Source organism: Gopherus flavomarginatus, chromosome 9 (genome assembly GCF_025201925.1).
Source record: "Gopherus flavomarginatus isolate rGopFla2 chromosome 9, rGopFla2.mat.asm, whole genome shotgun sequence".
NCBI classification, from domain to species: Eukaryota; Metazoa; Chordata; order Testudines; family Testudinidae; genus Gopherus; species Gopherus flavomarginatus.
The window spans coordinates 33,537,430-33,556,503 of NC_066625.1; the positions used below are offsets into that span (position 1 = coordinate 33,537,430).

Here is a 19,074-nt window from a genome sequence, read left to right on the forward strand (position 1 = left end):
AGCTGGAGACTTATCAGTTAGCAGTGACAGAGGAGGAGAAAGAGCTGGGTGTATTGGTTGATCACAAGATGACTATGAGCCATCAATGTGATGTGGTAGTGAAAAAGGCTAATGCAGTCCTATGATACATCAGATAAGGTATTTCCAGTAGAGACAGTGAAGCGTTAGTACCATTATACAAGACATTAGTGAGACTTCATCTGGAGTAGTGTGTGCAGTTCTGGTCTCCCATGTTTAAGAAAGATGAATTAAACTGCAATAAGTGCAGAGAAGGGCTACGAAGATGATCTGAGGAAAGGAAAACCTGTGTTATTAGAAGATATGCCAACAGCTTGGCTTGTTTTGTCTAACCAACAGAAGGCTAAGGGGAGATACAATTACTCTGTATGAATACACCAGAGGGCTAAATACTAGGGAGGGAGAGGAGTTATTTAAGTTAAGCATCAACGTGACCCTCAGAACAAATACATATAAACTGGCCATCAACAAGCTTAGGCTTGAAATTAGGTCAAGGTTTCTAACCATCAGAGGAGTGAAGTTTGGAGCAGTGTGGGCAAAAAAAACCCCTTCAAGACTGAGCTTGATAAGTTTATGAGGGGATGGTATGACAGGGCTGCCTATGTGGCATATTGGCAACTGCCTGTAGCAAAAATCCCCAATGGCTGGAGACGGGACACTAGATGAGGAGGCTCTGAGTTACTACAGACAATTCTTTCGCAGGTATCTGCCTGGTGGGTCTTGCCCATATGCTCAGGGTCTAACTGATCGCCATATTAGGAGTTGGGAAGGAATTTCCCCCCAGTCAGATTGGCAAAGACTATAGGGTGAGGGGAGGTTTACCGCCTTCTGCAGCATGGGGCCCAGGTCACTTGCAGGTTTAAACTAGTGCAAATGGTGAATTCTCTGTAACTTGTAGTCTTTAAATCATGATCTGAGGCCTTCAGTAACTTACCGAGAGATTAAGGGTCTATTACAGGAGTGAGCAGGTGAGATTCCATGGCCTGCAACGTTCAGGAGGTCAGACAAGATGATCACGATGGTCCCATCTGATTTTAGTAAGAGTATTGAGTAAGACTATACAATTTAAAACCTACAGTGGCCCTTAAGTGATTTGCCACAAGATGTTAGAACATGATAGTATTAGAGCTGAGAGGGTCTAATATTTGTCTTTCTTAATATAGAAATTATATACAATGTGCCTGCCAGGTAGTTCTAGGTTATTATCTGCAAAAACACTAGAGTTTTCAGTTGCCTATGTAGCCCCTGGAAACAGTGTTAAAGTTTGGCTCCCTCCCCATCTGAAATGGTGCCCCTGCAGGCATGGAATTTGTTGTCCCCCCAGCCATGCGCAGCTCCACTGGCCTGACTGGAGATGCCCTCCAAAATATAGAAGTCAAACTACCTCTATGGTTATTAGCTAGTGCTGAGAACTGTGGGAAGACTGCAAATACTTCGCGTTCATCGTATAGTGTGCAGGTGAACACTTCCGTGCAAGCAAGTCCCTATGCACAGAGTGGGCCATGTCGAGGTGGTTTACAGAGGGAGGTCACTGGAACAGTCTTCAAAGTTGCTATACTAATGTGACTGCTTGAGGGACAATTCTTGTAGTTGTTTATTCTGGGAACATTTACAGAGACTGCTTTGCTTTACTGAGTTGTTACACTGGTCCGACACCCCCTGTCAGCACGGATGGCGGCCTAATGTGCATCCACCCTTCCCCACAAACCCTATAGGAAGGGAAAGGCAGGCAGGCATCAGGCTGGGTAAGTTGCCTTTCCCTTCTTGTTGGCATGGAGCTGAGCAGTTAGCAGGCATGTGGGGAAGGAGACCCTGTGAGCCTCACATGATGAAGAAATAGCGTCTCAGCCCGTCCCAGTAGCTGACCAAAACAAAGGGTAATAAATCAGCTGATGTGGGGGCTAAGTCAATGATGTGCACATCTGAATGGCTAATTCTAACTGGCTGCAGCAGCCAACATGATGCACAGCCACCGTGACTCACAGAAACACATGGGGTTCATGAGCGTCCAGCAGCTGGGCTCTCCACCTCCAGCCTCCCCTCCTCCAGTTCCACCTACAACAACCCACTCCCAGGGCCCAGCAGATCAGATTCCTCCTGCAGTTCTTCCTAACATTGCCTCTGATCCTGGCAGATGGGGACTCCTTCCCCAGCCCTGCCTTAGATCCCTGTATCACATGGATTTGCTTGCCTTCCTCAGTCCTCTCCATATAACAGAGCTAGCATTCCTCACGGCCAGACTCCCATTTGTTGCTGCAGCAGCTCTCTCCAGCCTCCTGCTCCCCACAGTAACCTGACTCCTCCAACTCCTTGTCAGGGTCTTTAGCCAGCATGAGAGGCCAACTAGTTGCTGGGATGCCTCTGCAGCTCCAAGGCTGGGCCCAAGATTTTAAACAATACATTGCCTACAAGCCTTTTACTTGATGCTGCCTGTTAACAAAGTTTACAGCTGAAGGTTCTTACAATTTTATTTGCACATAATGTACATCCAATAAAAACCACACTATACTGTATCAAAATTAAAAAAACAGACATTCTTATGCTACAAAAATATAAACATTGGTTTTGAGGAGCTTGGCTTCTTTTTTTTTTTTTACAAAGTGAGGCCATCATCGATTCACAACTCCCAAGGCTGGAAAGAATCAGCACATCTCTGAAGATTAAATAAATAGAAGTCAATTCTCTAGGATCCAAGACTTCCCTGTTGCAGACTTACAAAGGACCTGGAAGCAGTCCAGTTTGGAAACTAGATTATGCAGCAAGGTGTGGTTAGGTGAGGAATGAGTACAAGGCGCTGAAGGTGTCCAATGGTCACTGCAACATAAATATGGTGTCTCCTTTTTAAAAAAAGAGAGGGGAGGCGCAGTGGAAACACAATTGTCCAAGCCCAGGCCACATGGCAACTTGACAGGAGTTCTAGTACTATTTGCAGTTCTCAGAAAATGGAGCTGACAGTATCTTTAACAAAGAGGTCTAGCCCTGCAGATCCCAGCATGCAATGCTCTACCTCAGTCCAAACAGTCAAAACACACCATTGCATCTTGGGACCTGTAGCCTCTGAGGTCCTTATCACTGTATTAAATATAAGAGGCTGAAGGACTCCTGGTACCCGTCACAAATCTATAGAATACGAGTGCTTGTAGATTGTATGCAAACAGTATCGCTTCCCTGCATTCTCCACAACACAGCTGTTATCAATAAGTTACCCTTTCAATACAGCAAGTAACATTCTGCACTTCAATAACACCGTCTTCCAGTCTGAGCCATTCAAAACCCTTTCCAAAGGTGGGCAGCTCTCATTCCCCTCTTTTACAGGTGAAGCACAGAGAAATTAAGGCTCAGACTTTCAAAGCAGCCATTCATTTTGGGTGCCCAACCTCAAACACCTGTGGACAATTTCAGAGGTGCTCAATACCCAGTACCATCAACTGAAGTCACTGGGCTCTGCAGGTGCTCGGTACTTGCTGAAAATCAAGCCCTAAGTGTCCACTGTTAGGCACACAACAAGTGAAGCATCCAAAATTTGAGTCCTCTTGCCAAAGACCATAGAGTGAGCCAGGAACAGAAGCGAGGTCTCCTGAACTACCCACTAGACAATGCTGCCACCACAACATTCCCTACCCTTCGATCTATAAAATCTCAAACTGAATAAACAGACTGAAAAACTGCTGGGGTCCCAAAGACAAACCTGAACATCTGGCTGTTCTCACTGCTTTATACATCAGGGCAAAGCGAGTTGTTTCTTGCTAGTGTGGTGGGTTAGGCAGGTGTGTTTCTATTCTAGGAGAGAACAATTCAGGGGGATTTGACCTGCTTCCTTCCACGGCCAGCACTGCCTACGGCACTCTTACCAGTCAGGTAGGACCTTATGTTCCAACACTGATGCACTCAGTGAGGAACTCGGAAGTAGCACCCTCTGTCAGGCACTTGGAAGACGCTCTACCTCTAGAAGCAGCAGTCAGAAGCAAGGCTGAAATCAAACCTATTAGAAAGGAGGAAGGCAAGTGGGGAGGACAAGAGGACAGAAAACAACTGAAGAGGAAAAGGCAGAGGACAGATAAAAGAAAGTGGAGTGGAAGGGGAAAAGATGACAGAAAAGGCAAAAGGAAACTGATGGCTAAAGAACTAGGAAAACAGAGGGACCATATTAGCTGTATGCTGAAGCTTCAGCAGTACTAGTATTGGCCTTGGTGTCCTAGAGATCCAGCAGGCACTGTTTCAGCAGAGAGTGGGGTGGATGGTACTGAAAGCATGCGGGGTCTCTGCACCTCTAAAGCAGCGTGACTGGGAACAGATGCGTCTCTCACAGTTCCAAGCCATTCAAGCACACCGGGGAGCAATGTTCTAACTGACTGAAAAGTCAGCAGCATAAGCACACGTACAGCAGATTCTACTGGGGCCGGGAGAATGTTTAGTAGCAAAACTGAGGAGCAATTCTTGAAGAAGCTCTGACATGGGAACAATGGGGAGAGTTTTATAGCCTGCAGTGGGGAAGTGTGAATGCACCAAGGCAGCAGGAAAGGGAGAGGAGGCTCCAGTCAGTATCGTTTGCATCCCTTTTTCTTGCCCCTGCATTGCTGCTGCTTCTCTTTCCGTGCCCCGGCCGTGGTAAAGGTGATACAGTGAGCATCCAAAAAGTCCAGCAATTTCCCCAGTGCAATCTTAATGCCATTCTGCTTCAGCTCTGCCTGCAGCCCGGTCAGCTCAAAGGGCTGGTAAAGGAGGATCTTCCGGTGCAGGACTGGATTTGAATGGATGTAGCGTCTCACTGCCTCCAGCTTATCTGCCTCCCGGGCTGCAGCCTGAGATGCTGGGATCCCCTCGTCCTCTTCAGATGTAAGGGCACCTGTCTCAAACTCATTGGAAGAAGAGCTGAAAATGAGAGAGAGGAGAGATCAATGAAATGCCCTATTACCAAGGAAATGATCATGGACCGACAGGGAACATGGTGGAGTTATTGATTAAATACCCTTGTGTGGCTCACCCTAGTGCTATGAATTCTCTGACATTTTAGGTCTCATGAAAATAACTGTCTGACGGGACAGACAGCGTTGGCATGTGTTGAGTGAACTTCCATTCTCAGCTCTGCCAATGCCCCAACCACTTTATTGGCAGCATCTCCCGCTATTCCAGTCTTGGGCCCCTCATACATGCGCTGGTGTGCCTCAATCCTGACCAGCACTGCCTGCTTCTATTCTACTCTTGGACTCCCTATGTACAGCTCTGTTATTGCACCTCCTGTGACCAGCAGAGACCCCGGCTATTCCAGTTCTGGGCATTTACCAAGCTCAGAATACCAGATATGCCAAACTACGGTTTTGTGATCTGACAAGAGATCACTAGGAATTAGACTGAAACCCCCCCAAAAAGGATATGTGGGAGAGCTATGCCCGGGACAAAGGGCAGGGCTTCTCTACTTTGAGGGAGAGCGGAGGTGTCTCCCCTCCTTGACCAGACCCACACCAGTAAATGAGGTTTTCCCTGCTGTTTCAGTCCCTTACCTCTGTGACCCAAAGGAGTTGTCACTTCCAGCCACTGAAGAAGCCGCAGACTCTTGAGATGCTGAGAGCACCTCTCCATCAGCACTGCCCACCAGAGAACCTTTAACTGGAGATGTAGCTGGAGACAAAACATCTCCCTTTAGCCCTCTGGCTCCTCCTGGGTGGCTTTTAGTTTCAGCTGTTTTCTTAGTCCTCAGACAGCCTGTTGTAGAGGGGCCCGCTGAGCTGTCAGCATCACCACTGCCCAGAACTGGCAGGGAAGGGACTGAAACCCCCAGCTTTTGCTTGCACCCTACCCTGGAGGCTTTGAAACTCTCTTCTCTCAGTTCAATCGAGTCTGCTTGGGGTTGGCTGGGGTACTTGGCAGTGGCTTTCTGTAGGGGTGGTTGGGAGGATGGGATCTCATCCTCCGAGTCAGAGGACATGATCTGATGAGTATACTGGAATATCTCCTTCAGCTTTAACACCATCTGCCGTTTTGGGAGAGGACGGACTCCAAATCTAAAATACAAAGGTGGCACTTCAGTTAAGCAATATGGTAAGTTTAGGCTGATGTGGTGATGCCCCATCTTTGTGGCGTCGCAGCATGGGTGGAGGAATTTAAGGCTCCAGTCCCACATGAAGTCTGCAGTCCAGCCATCACTACTAACTGGGTCTCAAGCAACATTTACTGGAATGCCATCAAATGTTTCTCTCTTGCTGCAAAGGGGTTTCTCTGTCAAGCTACTTCCCTGCAGATACCTGCACATTAAGAAACTGGCCTCGTTCTCCAAAGTGCTCATGGAGGCAACACTAACCTGTTCAGTTCCTTCTTCAGCTCTGGGGTCTCCATGATGGAGTAAGCTGGTACTGGTGTTATGGGAACTCTAGGGGGCTGGTTTCTCTCATGACACTTAGGGTCTGCAGCAAAATGAAATTATTACAATGAGAATAAATATATCGACATGGAAGGACCTGGGACTGGCTGATGATTTCTAGTCTTTGTGAGAGATACTACAAGGACACATACTAGTAATATCTAGAGCATCATTTTCCCACAAAGGATCTCACAGCCCTTTACCAACTATCTCATGTTCATTTTAGACAGAGCTGTGAAAACTTTGGATGGGGGGTTGGGTGGACTCAAGTCAGCCTTTTATTGTTTTGTTTTTACTCACTTTAACTAAGAAAACAGTTTAATTTAAAAGAAATGACAAGTTTTGGACCCAAAGTCCCTATGCTGTAAGGACAGGCACCTTTTGCCAGTGAAGAAAAAGGCTGTGTTCTTGAACTTTGTAAAGGGGCCACTGCTGGCATGAGCCATGCCTGTAGCACAGGAGGGTGAAATTCAGAGGAGCGGGGCTGTTGTTCCAGAGGTAAACGAATGGGTCTTAACTCTCTGGAGAGCCACGTTAGAACACTGTGCTGGGTCTAAAGCAAAATTAGTTTGTTGGCCACTTCCAAAACCCTTACTGTGAAACTATCACCCAAAGTGGCGTAATTAATTAACACTACGAGATCTTGGATAGAAGGAGCTGTATCAGTCTACAGAGATTTAAAAACTGTAATCAAATAAGCTCTCCAGCTCTGCAGAGAGGTAAGTGTCAGGTCAAATGTATCGATATTTAAGCTGAAGCACAGAGATGTTAAGTTACTGCCCAAATCATACAGTGAGTCAGTGTCAGAGATGAGAAGAGCCCAACCTCCCACTCATATCACTAGGTCACACTATTTCCCTCTTCATAGGTCAAGATTTGAGTGTATTACGAGAGCCTCTGGGAAGGGGTCCAGAACTGGGGCTGCAGGTCAGGACTGAGGGGCACTGTCTGAGCTTTAAAGGAAATCTTGCATGACGTCCATCTGCAGCCTGCCTAGTGCTTTCCAGCGCTATAAGTCTCCCAATTTGCTTGCCACATTCATATACGTAAAAAAAAAAAAGACAACTGCAACTGTTCTTCTGACAAAGTAGCTGGTCTGAAGGCCTCATGTGCTGTTAACAGAAAGGTCACACATAGTGTTTGAATAGTAAGGATCATACTGATACCAAACCATACCCACAGCAGCCAAGCATCCAGTAGGATTTAGATTAAAAAAAAAAACCACACTTGTATTGTGATCTTGATATTGTTCACTGCAGAAACTTCCCTGGGGAATGGGACTCATGAAACAAACAATGTGAATGAAACACAAAAACACTGTATTCCAACAACACCGAGTGCCAAGCGGAATCCTTTACCTAGCAACTAGGAACTGTGAAGCTAACACTACCTCTCTGCCCCCTGGTCTTGAAAATCATGTCAGACCAGCAGGTGAACCACCCCAACACAACAAGGTGAACTACAGACAGAGTGACCAGTTCAAATGAACACAGCACAATCCCTTGCAGTGATTCTGGGATGCATACAAGTACTTACCAGGAGTCTTTAGGGGCTGGGTATTCTGGGCAGCTGCTGCAGCTGACACCCTCTGTGTGAGAGGAAGAATCTCTGGGAGTTCATCTTCATCCCAATCATCCCAGACTTTAGAGTTCAGAAAACTTAGCTTATTGCTCACTGAAGAATTTTTCTCAACAGGACTCTCTTCATGACAAACCAAGGTCTTTCTACCGTCAACAGGATTTCCTCTAAGAGGAGTGCTACCTGCAATTTCCAGGGCTCTGATTGGACTCTTCCATTGGTCATGATGAGAGCCACTTTTTCCGCGGATGGGACTGCTGGTATTTGCACAGTTCAACCTCTCAAGCACCCTGTTGTTATCTTTGATTGGTGATAGACGTTCGACACTCCAGCAGTCGTCATCAACTGGGATTGGTGGTTCATCACCGAGCAGGAAGCTGCTACTCGAAGGGAGTGGAGCCATCTCCTTTTCCTCCTCACTGTCCTCTACCTCAACCACACTAATGTCTGTTTTCTTCTCCAGAGACAGCTCACAGCATGGAAGGCCTCGTATGAGTGAAGACGGGTTTTCTGAAGACTTCTCTTTCAAACGAACACAGGCAGGCGAGAGTGAAGCTGGAGAAACCTGCAGAGAATCCTTCCAAGACTGACCTAAAGGGCTGCCAGGAGAGGTTTTTTTGCTGACTGATGAGTTCTCTGTAAGCAAATGTTTTTGTGAGGAAGTTGCAAGTAACAGATCTGAAGTTATCTCTGGAATCTTCATAGTTTCCCCAGCTTGTCTGCGGTCACTAATATTTACCGATAAAGCCTTAGTCCTGTGCTTAGATCCTTGACTCCTCAAACAACACATACTTGTTGCCTGGGTCTGTGTGGAGCAGTTCCTGCTTCTGGTAAGAAGAGGTGTGTCTGGCACCAACCATGAGGTGTCCACGCTAGAGCTCTCCTCATGGCTCAGATTCAGTCTGCTATCAATACAGGTCCCAACCTGGTTGTTAAGAGGCATCTCTCCTGACAGCTTTACAGCATTCTCACTCTGCATCTTGTCTTGACTTCCTAGTGACACTTGAAATTGTCTCTGGTGTATTTCAATGTCAGCAACTGAAACAGGCCCAGATTTTGGTACCTCGTGCTCTTGCTCCACTTTCTTATAGTTACAATCCAATCGCTCGGAGATTTCCATTTCCCTCAGGGAAGATTCAGAATCTGATTTCTTCTTCATTTGTTCTAACTCCATTTCTTCATCAGAATCCAGCAAAAGAATAACTTCAGCCTCTTGGTTCACATGAGAAGCAGTATTTTGAGTTGTGAGGACCAACGATGAGCAAGTTGGGACATGTTTTTGCTTTTTTAAATCAACATGAGGAGACTTTGCTGGAGAAAGTGTGTTCTTTATGATCTTCTCAAGTCCTGAAGCTTCATTCTGTTCACTGGCTTTTTGGAAGGATGCATCATCAGACTGAAAGAGTCCTTTATTTTTATTTTGCTTTGGTGCTGATATGGGAGACATTTCTGTGGATACTTTGGAAAATGTCCTATTTGATTCTGGAGACATAGGTGATGAACCAACAGCTGGCAAAACCGGTGAGCAAGGGTTGATAAGAGGACTGCTACACAAATCACTCCTAACTGACAGAAGGTCTTTCTGTGAGTGATGGTGAACAGGTGGTTTATTAACCTCAACGTGTGTTTCACCGAAAATCTCTCCTGACTCTTTGTTGTCTTCGTTTAGTGGAGAAGGCTCACAATGTTCCCCTTGGGTTGCAGAAAACACGGGATCGTAACTTTTACTGAGGTCAGCACCATTGTGTCGACAACTAGGGAACAGTTTTTCCCAGGCATCATTCTTTTCTTCACCTTGTGAATCCTGAGAGAATCTAGAAACCTTCACAACTTTGGGCATTCTCTGAGAGCCCTCTCCTTCATCAGAGGCTCTACCATGGGAAGCCGCAACATCACCGCACTCACAAGGCGTATCCTGCAAGTGCACAGGAGCGATTCGTGTAACACTCATGCTCTCACTCCTACTTATACCTGGGATTTTCTTTTCTTGCCCAGGCGATTCACAGCTGGATTTTCCCACACAAAAGTTTTCCTTCCATTCTTTAATCTTGCTGCTTGTTGAGGGAGATTCACACACCTCAACCTCTTCATCCTCAGTCAGTCGGTTCACATTTTGGGCCTTCTCTGTTTCACTGTAAGTGCAGCTGCCTGTGCCTTCTTCCACCTCTGCTTCATCTTGAACAATCTTTCGCTGAGTGGCAACAAACTCATAAATTTCCTCCAGTTCCTGCTCATCCACTTTCTCATTGTCTTCCTCTTCCTGGTCTTCAGGTTTCAGCAAAGCTACTTCTTCCTCGTCTTCATCTACCCACATTGACCTCAAGAGCTCCTGGAAGTTCTCAGCTCTGTTCTCACAATTCTCTTCTTCCCCCACAGAGAAAAGTTCATCTCCTGAGTCAACCACAGCATGCTGCTCCTTCTCCCCAGAGCTGTTTCCACATACAGAGATCAGTTCATTCACACCAAACCTGCAATGATACAATGGAAGGTTATTGTTCTCCCTCCACCAGTTGGCTGGGCCACCAGCATCCTCATGCCGATTTCCTTACAAGAATCACATGCTTCATTTCCATTACGTGCATCAGCTCAAATCTAACTCTATTATTCAGAATCCCCTTTCTCAGCCAATACCCAAAAGCACTAGTCCCACTCCTTAAAGCTTATATTTTAAGGTAAAAGACTTTACATGGCTGGAATTAAAATTCCTGGCACCGCAGACAAAATCAAGAGCAAATCACAGCCCTCCCAAAGAGCAGGATGATCATGTTTACACTTCTTCTGTTTCTGCCTCCATCATGGATTCTTTTGCTAAGGCGGCTCTGATGTCTGAGCAGCCTCTCCCTGAAATGAAGCTAGTAGGCTCAATATAGACCCTCCCAAAGCAGAGAACATTTAATGCTCTCAAGAGTCTAAATTTGCCACACTGCAAAAAGGGGCAGAAGGTCAGGTATCAAGGACAGAGCCTCAGTCAAACTGATAGGCTTAGAAAATATACATGATACATACCATCGATCAGACATACAACATCCATGCAAACTCATCAGCCTTGCTGTAGCTACATTGTGACTCCAACCCACAGTCTGTTCTGTTTCTACCTAACTCTCCTGCCGCTCACTAGGCATAAGAACTAGGGCCTGGTTTGTGAATTGCCCTCACAAATTAGATGCAGTTTCCGTAAAGCGACACAATCAATCTGAAATCTACTCAGTCAAAAGGCAAGTTTTACACCTTCCCCGAGTCCTTGTGTCCATTTTTGTGGTTTCACAATCATACTTTTTTCCCTGTTTTTAAAAATCTGTTTCTGTCTCACTACTGTGAAGGAATATACAAACATCAGGGGAAACTGACTGGTTGTTGGTACAGACAAAAGTACTGTGAATGCACAGAAAATATAGAATACGTTTTTCTTTCACTCTGAGTTATTAGGTGTTACTTGTAAAACTAACAGGTCCACATTTTCAGAGGGAGGGGTGATTTTTTAAGTTGACAGAATTCCTTGAATCTGTCCATTTTTTTAAGGATTATTCATGAAGAGCACTTAGAGTCACGAAATGACAGTAAAGTTGATACCGCAAGTTAGTGTTATACACAGTATTGATCTTCTCTCAGCAGGTCTTCTGGGGATGAACTGACTATAGTGAGTGAAGTGCTTAGAGAACCTCAGATAAAAGACATACTAATTATTATTACATCACCGCCAGCAGCAACAACAGAGACCATGGAATCAAATGCTGCTGAGGACACTAGGGGCAGAATGGAATGGCCTGTTTTCCCTCAGGCTATAATGGGCCTGTGTTGATAGGTGTAACTCGGTAGATACACCCAGTGAGAAGATGAGGGGAGTGACACTTCTGTGACAATGGTCACACTGGAAACATACACTGAGAATTAAAAAGTTTGCTGTAGCCACTCAGGCCAGGAATGAAGATGTCAGGCTAGATATGCGCAGGAAAACTGCAAAACACTGATCACCACTGGACATCTGAACTGAAAGGACTTCACCTAAACCAGTGCAGCCTGGGGGAGTCACCTCTGCAGAAACTTGGCTGTAAATTCCCAGGCTGGGACCCCAAATAAATGTCACCGTGTAAGTGACTAGACAGCAGTGTACACACCTGACTGCAAGAGCTCCCACATCAGAGAGCACCTGGGCAGGGATACTGATATCAGCTGCATAGAGGTACTGCAGAAACGCACGGGCTGCCTCGACCGTCACTTCACTCAGCAACACTCGACGGGTCCGCAAATTTCCATCCTCTTCCACTAAGAAACCTTCATTGTGAACCTGAGAGTGAAAAGAAACAAACAGCCAAAGCAGGGTCATTTGTCAGCAAGAGAGGGGTGCACGGGGATCAGGCCCAGAATGCCCACACCAGATGAGACCTTTCATCCACTAAATCCTCATTTGGACTCTGGCAGTAGCCAGTACCCAAGGCTTCAGGGGAAAGCTAAAAAGGTCAAATATGCAATGTTCTTTATGGGGGTGGGGGAGTGTTCCTCCTGACCTCTACAGCCATCACCTTACACCCGGAAGTATGATGTCTGATCCCTCTGTATAACTGCCACACATCAGTCATAACCTTATCCAGCCCCTTTCTAAATCCAGTACCTTCTAGAGCAGTGAACAGCACAGGCTGACTATACGCTGGGTAAAGAAAAGTTTCCTTGGATTGGTTCTGAATTTACCAATAATGGATTGTATTGAGTGACCTCTTGCCTTCTGTTATGGGACAGCATAGAAAGGAGGGACTGATCAGCTTTTCCCATATCCGTTGCAGCCTGAATCATACCCGCTGCACCCGCATGGATCGACCCTGCTCCCGTCTCTTGCTGGCATGCTTCCATCCCTATCCACCCACAGCATCCACTGCAGTATCTGAGATTCTCTCTTATGGTACTGAATGTCACACAAAGGCTACATCTAATTCTGGAGAGCTAGGGCTGTGATTCCCAGCTTGTGTAGAAATACTCAAGCTAGCTCTTATTGAGCTAGCATGCTAAAATAGTGGTGTAGCTGAAGCAGCAAGGGCAGCAGAGAGTGGCAGCATGGGCTAGCTGCCCGAGTACAAACTCACCTAGACTCCACAGGCACGTACCCTTGGTCGCTAGCCATGCTGCCACTCACCACCGCTCCACAATAGCTAGCATGAGTATGCCTACGCAAGCTGGGAATCAATCCCCCAACTCCAAGTGTAGACATAGCCAAACAGAAAACACAGGCTCCCAGTTGCTTCTGATTCCTCTGTTAACTTCTAGTGGCTCAAGGTCTCTGAAAATGGCAAGACCTGGCTCTAACAACACTCCCTTGGCCAAAAGAGAGACTAAATGGAAAACACCACACTGCAGAAAAGAAAAAAGATCCACACAAAAGGGATTAAACATATCATGTAGGGACCGGATCCGATAACCATTACACATACAGGTAGTTCCTATGCATGCAAGTAGTCAATGAGGACTACTCAGGTAAGAAAGGGTTGTAGGGTTGGGCTATGTGTCAGTAATGCTAGGAGTGTAACTAAACTACTGTGCATGGGGCTAAACCATGACCTCAGCCTCCTAACTCCATTTACAAAAGGGTCTCAGGGTGTACAGGTACCTCTGAGTTAACAGCATTTAAGGAAACTCAAAATGTATTCAGATGCCGGTGGCAACTCTTTGTGCTATGACCAGGGATCAGATCCTAGATTCAGGGCCTGTCGCGTTGTGTTGGCGGGATACTATTGAGGATGTACTGTGGGCTGCTCGACTGCACACCCTGCTGGGGAGTGTAAGGAGCATTTCACTGTCCTTCATGAGAAGCTCTGTTCAGCACTGTCAGCTCAACAGCAACTGTGGGAGGAGAGGCCTTGTACAGGAAAATGATTTCTACTCTGGGGGAAGGGGTGGAGACAGACCCTCATAAAGGTCACGCACAGGCATAGCTAGACTCTCCATAGCCTAGTCCCTAGATTTCATGCCCTCTGCACCAGGCTTTAGCACATGCTCCTGACTCTGAAGCAGTACTGCCTGTAGAGACTGGAACCAATCTCCTAGTTAGGAGGAGAGTACCGCATGGCAGCTGTGCCCAGAGACATCAGCACTACCAAAAGGAAGAGGAAGGCAGCACAGCAAACAAATACAAAAGCAAACACATCCAACCATACTTACGACTTCAGTCAGCTGTGGGCACCGTGCATAAAGCACAAACATATGGGCATAAAGGACTTCCCCACTGTCTACCTGGAATTGGACGTCACTTAGATGGGGGTTGTTGACCATTCCACTGAAATCGGCAGCCAGTGACCTGAGTGAAGACTAGAACAAAGAAGGAAAGAGAGAGAAAAACGCTGGTGCAGCTGTAATTCATTTCCCTGACAAAGGCAGAGGGGATAACCCAGTTTGTCAGTGCTGCTCTACTCTGGGCCCAGGTTTGGATGGATTTAACTTTCCCCTTTGTGATGGTTCATGTCCTTGATTAAATTTCACTTCTAAGCCAACAATAATGAATTTGAGAAGCAACTTGTATCAAGGTTTCCCCTTCGGAGTTACTACCCTGCAGCTGGAGTCATGCTTCTCTGCTGAGCTCTGTTACCCTGCCTGTTCTGGCAGATAGGACAGTTTTAGTGAGACTTCAGTTTAACTGGCCTTAAACACACTGGGCCAAATTCTTTGCAGGCGTAGCTGCAAACAGCTCCACTTACTCCAGCAGAGAATTAGACCCACAGGCTGACTGCAGTGTGAGTAAGCAGTCCTCACTGGGATGTACCCAGCATCTAAGCCAAACTTGGGAGATGAGGCTGGAGCAGACTTCTGAAATTGTTCTGATTGGTACTGCAGCTAGAAACACTGCAAGGTTAGGAGCAAAGTCATGCCATGAGGTGCACCTATCCCCAGCTAGGATGATCAGACAGCAAGTGTGAAAAATCGGGACGGGGATGGGGGGGTAATAGGAGCCTATACAAGAAAAAGACCCCAAAATTGGGACTGTCCCTATAAAATCGGGACATCTGGGCACCCTATCCCCAAGCAATGCAACAAGCACATCAACACAGGGCCCTCCAAAGTGACATCAGAATGCTAATCTATAGCACCTCTCTGGTTGCAATGTCTACCTGGAATTATTTTAACTGAATGCATAATAATGGGAAAGGGTGCAAAGGACAGTGGAAGACTCAGGGACTGCATCATGGGATACAGAGCCTTTTCTTCTCCAGCTCACTGTAGTCTGGCTCACACTGATAATAGCTGAGAAATGTCACCATCTAACTGGCTGATCCATGGCTTGTGTTCTCATTCCATTTTCCCATGGACAGGTGCACTGGGTGGGATTTTGCTTAAGTGACCTTAGGCGTTCAAAAAATCTTTTTGAAAATCTTACTCACTCGTCTTACCCCCTCCCCTACTATTAGCAAAAATAGGGTCCCTAGCCAGCAGGCTGAAGATGAGAGCCATGGAGACTGAATTCCCTCACATGGCTAGTGATGGTGCCCCTGGGTCAGGACTGGGGCACATTGCCAGGGCATCATGCGAGGGAAACTTGCCCTGCCACCTCCTGGTCTGTACCTGTTCTGAGGCTAGAGAATTTCAGTACCAATTGAAACCAAACTAGTGCTTTTCACCAGCATGAAATTCAGAGGAAAAGAAAACAGCGTACGGTCCATTTCTTCTTTAGGAGTTTTGGAGCTGCCCCAGATAGTTCGATCTTTAAGACAACTGGATCCATCTAGTCTGATATCTGGCCACCAGACATGACCTAGTATTTGAAGGAAAGTGAAAATACTCATCTTGCCAGTTGTAGACTGGAGGGGCTTCCCCCATCCAGCTGGGAAGCAGCTTATACTTGAAGCACTGGTCACAGACCTGGTACATTTTTAACCTTCAGTAGCTTGAGGAACTGCCAATGTTATTCCTCTGCGCAAAATACAGCTCCATCTGGAACAACACAGTCCTAATTTATTTTAGTAGGTTTCTGTATTCTGCAATGGACTGTGGAAATCAACATTTGATTCTACACAGTACGTGCTCATGGGTGGCCGACACTACGTAGTACTGAACTATCAGTGTACATCTGAACAGTCTTCCTGGATTTGGTAGATGGGCTGGAGAAGGCTTCATGGGTCTGGGCAGCAAAGTGGAGTCATTCTCCAAGGGGAAGACAGGAAGCTAAGTCTGGAAACCAATCAGATACTTCTCGCTGTCTTATTCTTGGCAAGACATTCCCTTACAATGCCATTGAACCAAACACACTGGCGCCACATTCCAGGCAGGGAGCCAAGATCGGCTTTCCTGCTGTAGCTAAAATCATGAATGAGGAAAAGGAAAATGAATTCAAGCTAGAAACCTTCTTCTGGCTGTACAGTAGCCTGGGAAAGGTGAGTGGCTGGGTCTCAATCCAGTTCTGAGTGGACAGCGGTTCACATCACAGAATCCAAGCACTGCTCCTGGCAACTTCAGCAGCAAGGCCAAGTTCTGCAATGTGACACAGAACTTCCCATAAAACAGACAAGGCTCCGGTGTGAGACACAAAGGCTGAGCAGTGTGAAGAAGCCTGCGCTCCTCTATCTTTGCTCTAGTTCTGGTCACATAGAGAACTGAATCTTCAAGGATTTTTTGATCGCCCCAAAGGGTCACAATCTGAGACTGGAACTTCTGCTGGAGTTTCTCCAGAGAGTACCTCAGGCTGCAAAGTGGGGCTCCCATATCCCAACAGATTACATGCCAGAGCTTACCACTGACCCCTAAGAGATTGGATTCCTTTCAGAAGTCTCTTAATACTATCAGTCAAAAACAACAGTCTCCATTCTCAAGTATTCAAAATATATCTAGCCTGAAAATCCACAAGGCGCCATGACATGTGCACCAGATAAATAGAGGATAACAAATTTCTGCTACATAAAGTGGATGATCTTGAAAACAAAGATAAGAATTAGAAACCTCTACAAAATTATACATATACTGCAAGTGTGGGAACTGGAGTATGATTCTGCAGGGCAAGGTCCCTGCATCTGGGGTTAAATGTGACTGATGAAGTATTACAGGCTTGATGGGAGACCCTCTGGGGATGCATACCACATGGCATTGCACTGCTCACCATGTGGGAGTGCAGAATCTGGCAGGCTGCAGCTCTCAAAGGACACTTTGACCTATCCAGCTACCTTCTTCGAAATTTCACCTATGGACTGAGGGTACCACGGAAAGATTTTCTTGGCGAGTAATAATAGTGCTGAGCTCTTACAAAGTGCTTCTCATCCATAGATGTCCCAGCATTCCATCTCATCTGCAAGCTTCTTATCCCAGATGGCGTGAGTTCAGTGTAAATCAGCCTGACTCTGTAGGAACCCATCTCTTTATTTTTATTTATATAACTAGGTACTGGATAGACAGATAGGAAAACATGGTTTCCTGCCCTGAAATGCTTAGAAACTAAGGGTATGTCTATACTACCAGCCAGATCAGCAGGCAGTGATCAATCCAGTGGGGGTCCATTTATTGCATCTAGTCTAGACTTGATAAATCGACCCCAAGCGCTCTCCCGTCGACTTCTGTACTCCACCAGGCTGAGAGGCGCAGGCGACGGGGGAACGTCAGCAGTCGACTCACTGCAGTGAAGACACCATCGTGAGTACATCTCACGGATTCACATAGCTGAAATTGTGTAACTTAGATTGATCCCCTCCAGTGTAGACCAGGACTAAGAGCATTACTCCTGTACACAAGCCACTTGTCTTTACACAAATCACCTGGGTATTTGCCTAATGTTCTCTTAGTTTAGATCTATCCATTTCACTGTATGATAAAGTTCTTCGTCACATACACAGGTCTCTTTGTGGGCATTAATGAGACACTGGGTGTGTTGACATCAGCTGCCTTTTCTGATGATCCCTACCACAGAAGGATGGGACCTCAGGGCACCTCTTCCTTTTCTACAGACAGGGATGGAAGGTATTTTGTGCCACTTTCTAGGTATTTCTGCTCTTACATGAATCAATATGCCCCCTTCAACCCCTGAGATACACGGCAATAAAAGTGCAAAAAAATAAGAACTAAACAAGGCTCTGCCCTTACTGTGTGAAGGTTGCTGCTCTGGCACATCTTCACCTTGGATGGAGGGACGAAGCCACTACGTGGAATGTCACTGGCCACTGATTCTCCTCCTCAAGGAAGAAAATACAAATCGAAACTCAAACACAACCTCTGTACGAGACAAGCTGCAAAGTAAACAATCCTAATGGCACCTGTGTTTTGACAGATAGCCCAAACTTGTGACTCCCCCCACTCACATGTGAACTAATCCTGACATGTCAGCCTCCCTCTCTCTTACTTAACAGTGATCCTCTGGGCTGCGCTGCTGATGTCTGAATCCCATTCAGCTGAGGGCAGCACCCTCCTACCACGGATCCTGAGTGAATCTGAGACTGGGGTTTCAAAGTGTGGTATGCAGAACAACTCAATGGGGAGTGGCGGAAGAAACCTGAAACTGGTACAATTGCATTAGCATCTACTTAGAGCCTTTCATCTCAGAGGGCTCAAACCAAAATACATATATTCATGAGAATTACTTCAATCACTAGCAAAGCGAAGTCCCCTCCAAAATGGATCATGGCTGCAGTTTAACACACCCAGCAGCACTACACAACAGGAAGTGAAGAATACTACACCCAATTGAAAAGGCAGAGAGATGGCACAATTTATGAACTGAGTTCTCCTTTATAAGGACACAGGAAATACATAATATACCCACCCTTGACAAGTGGCCAGATCCTCAGTTTTAAAGGGCCACTGTCAACTTGAAAATCACGTCATCCTCTGAAAAATCTGGCACCTGTTGTCGTTCTAAGTAAATCCTTAGGGGACTATAACTGTGTGATTAGAGAGAAATAAATATTCTGTTTTCTGATTACACAGAGTTCTTTGTGCATTTGGCAACTCTTGTGCATGGTCAGTCTCTCTATTTTGCTGATGGTTAGTTGCAATTCCTGGTTCATCTTCCAGCATGACATTACTATTGTGCTCTGTTTTGGGAGAAGCTTACACACATCATGGCCTTCCCTGGACTCTGGAAGAGTGTGCTACCAGTGACCGCCAACAGACATGAACAAGGAGCAAGGAGGGGTGTGCATGGAAAGAAAAGGGGAAAGTGA

The 19,074-nt window shown here is 46.2% G+C and overlaps 2 protein-coding genes across 9 annotated transcripts in view; both read right to left on the reverse strand.

Annotated features, from left to right (window-relative positions):
• LOC127058373 (zinc finger protein 883-like) overlaps positions 1 to 231 on the reverse strand; it is a 31,251-nt gene extending 31,020 nt beyond the window's left edge. The window contains exon 1 of the mRNA XM_050968359.1: positions 172 to 231. The gene's annotated coding sequence lies outside the window, so the exon portion shown is untranslated. The remainder of the gene's footprint in view (positions 1 to 171) is intronic.
• A 2,239-nt stretch (positions 232 to 2,470) lies between these two features.
• SLX4 (SLX4 structure-specific endonuclease subunit) overlaps positions 2,471 to 19,074 on the reverse strand; it is a 41,811-nt gene continuing 25,207 nt past the window's right edge. For all 8 annotated transcript variants that reach the window (XM_050968035.1, XM_050968033.1, XM_050968032.1 and 5 more), the window contains 7 exons: positions 17,999 to 18,087; positions 14,102 to 14,248; positions 12,070 to 12,239; positions 7,913 to 10,422; positions 6,317 to 6,419; positions 5,520 to 6,020; positions 2,471 to 4,890 (listed from right to left, as the gene is read on the reverse strand). In XM_050968035.1, coding sequence (XP_050823992.1) covers positions 4,557 to 4,890; positions 5,520 to 6,020; positions 6,317 to 6,419; positions 7,913 to 10,422; positions 12,070 to 12,239; positions 14,102 to 14,248; positions 17,999 to 18,087 — 3,854 coding nt within the window. In that variant the 3' untranslated portion in view covers positions 2,471 to 4,556. The remainder of the gene's footprint in view (positions 4,891 to 5,519; positions 6,021 to 6,316; positions 6,420 to 7,912; positions 10,423 to 12,069; positions 12,240 to 14,101; positions 14,249 to 17,998; positions 18,088 to 19,074) is intronic.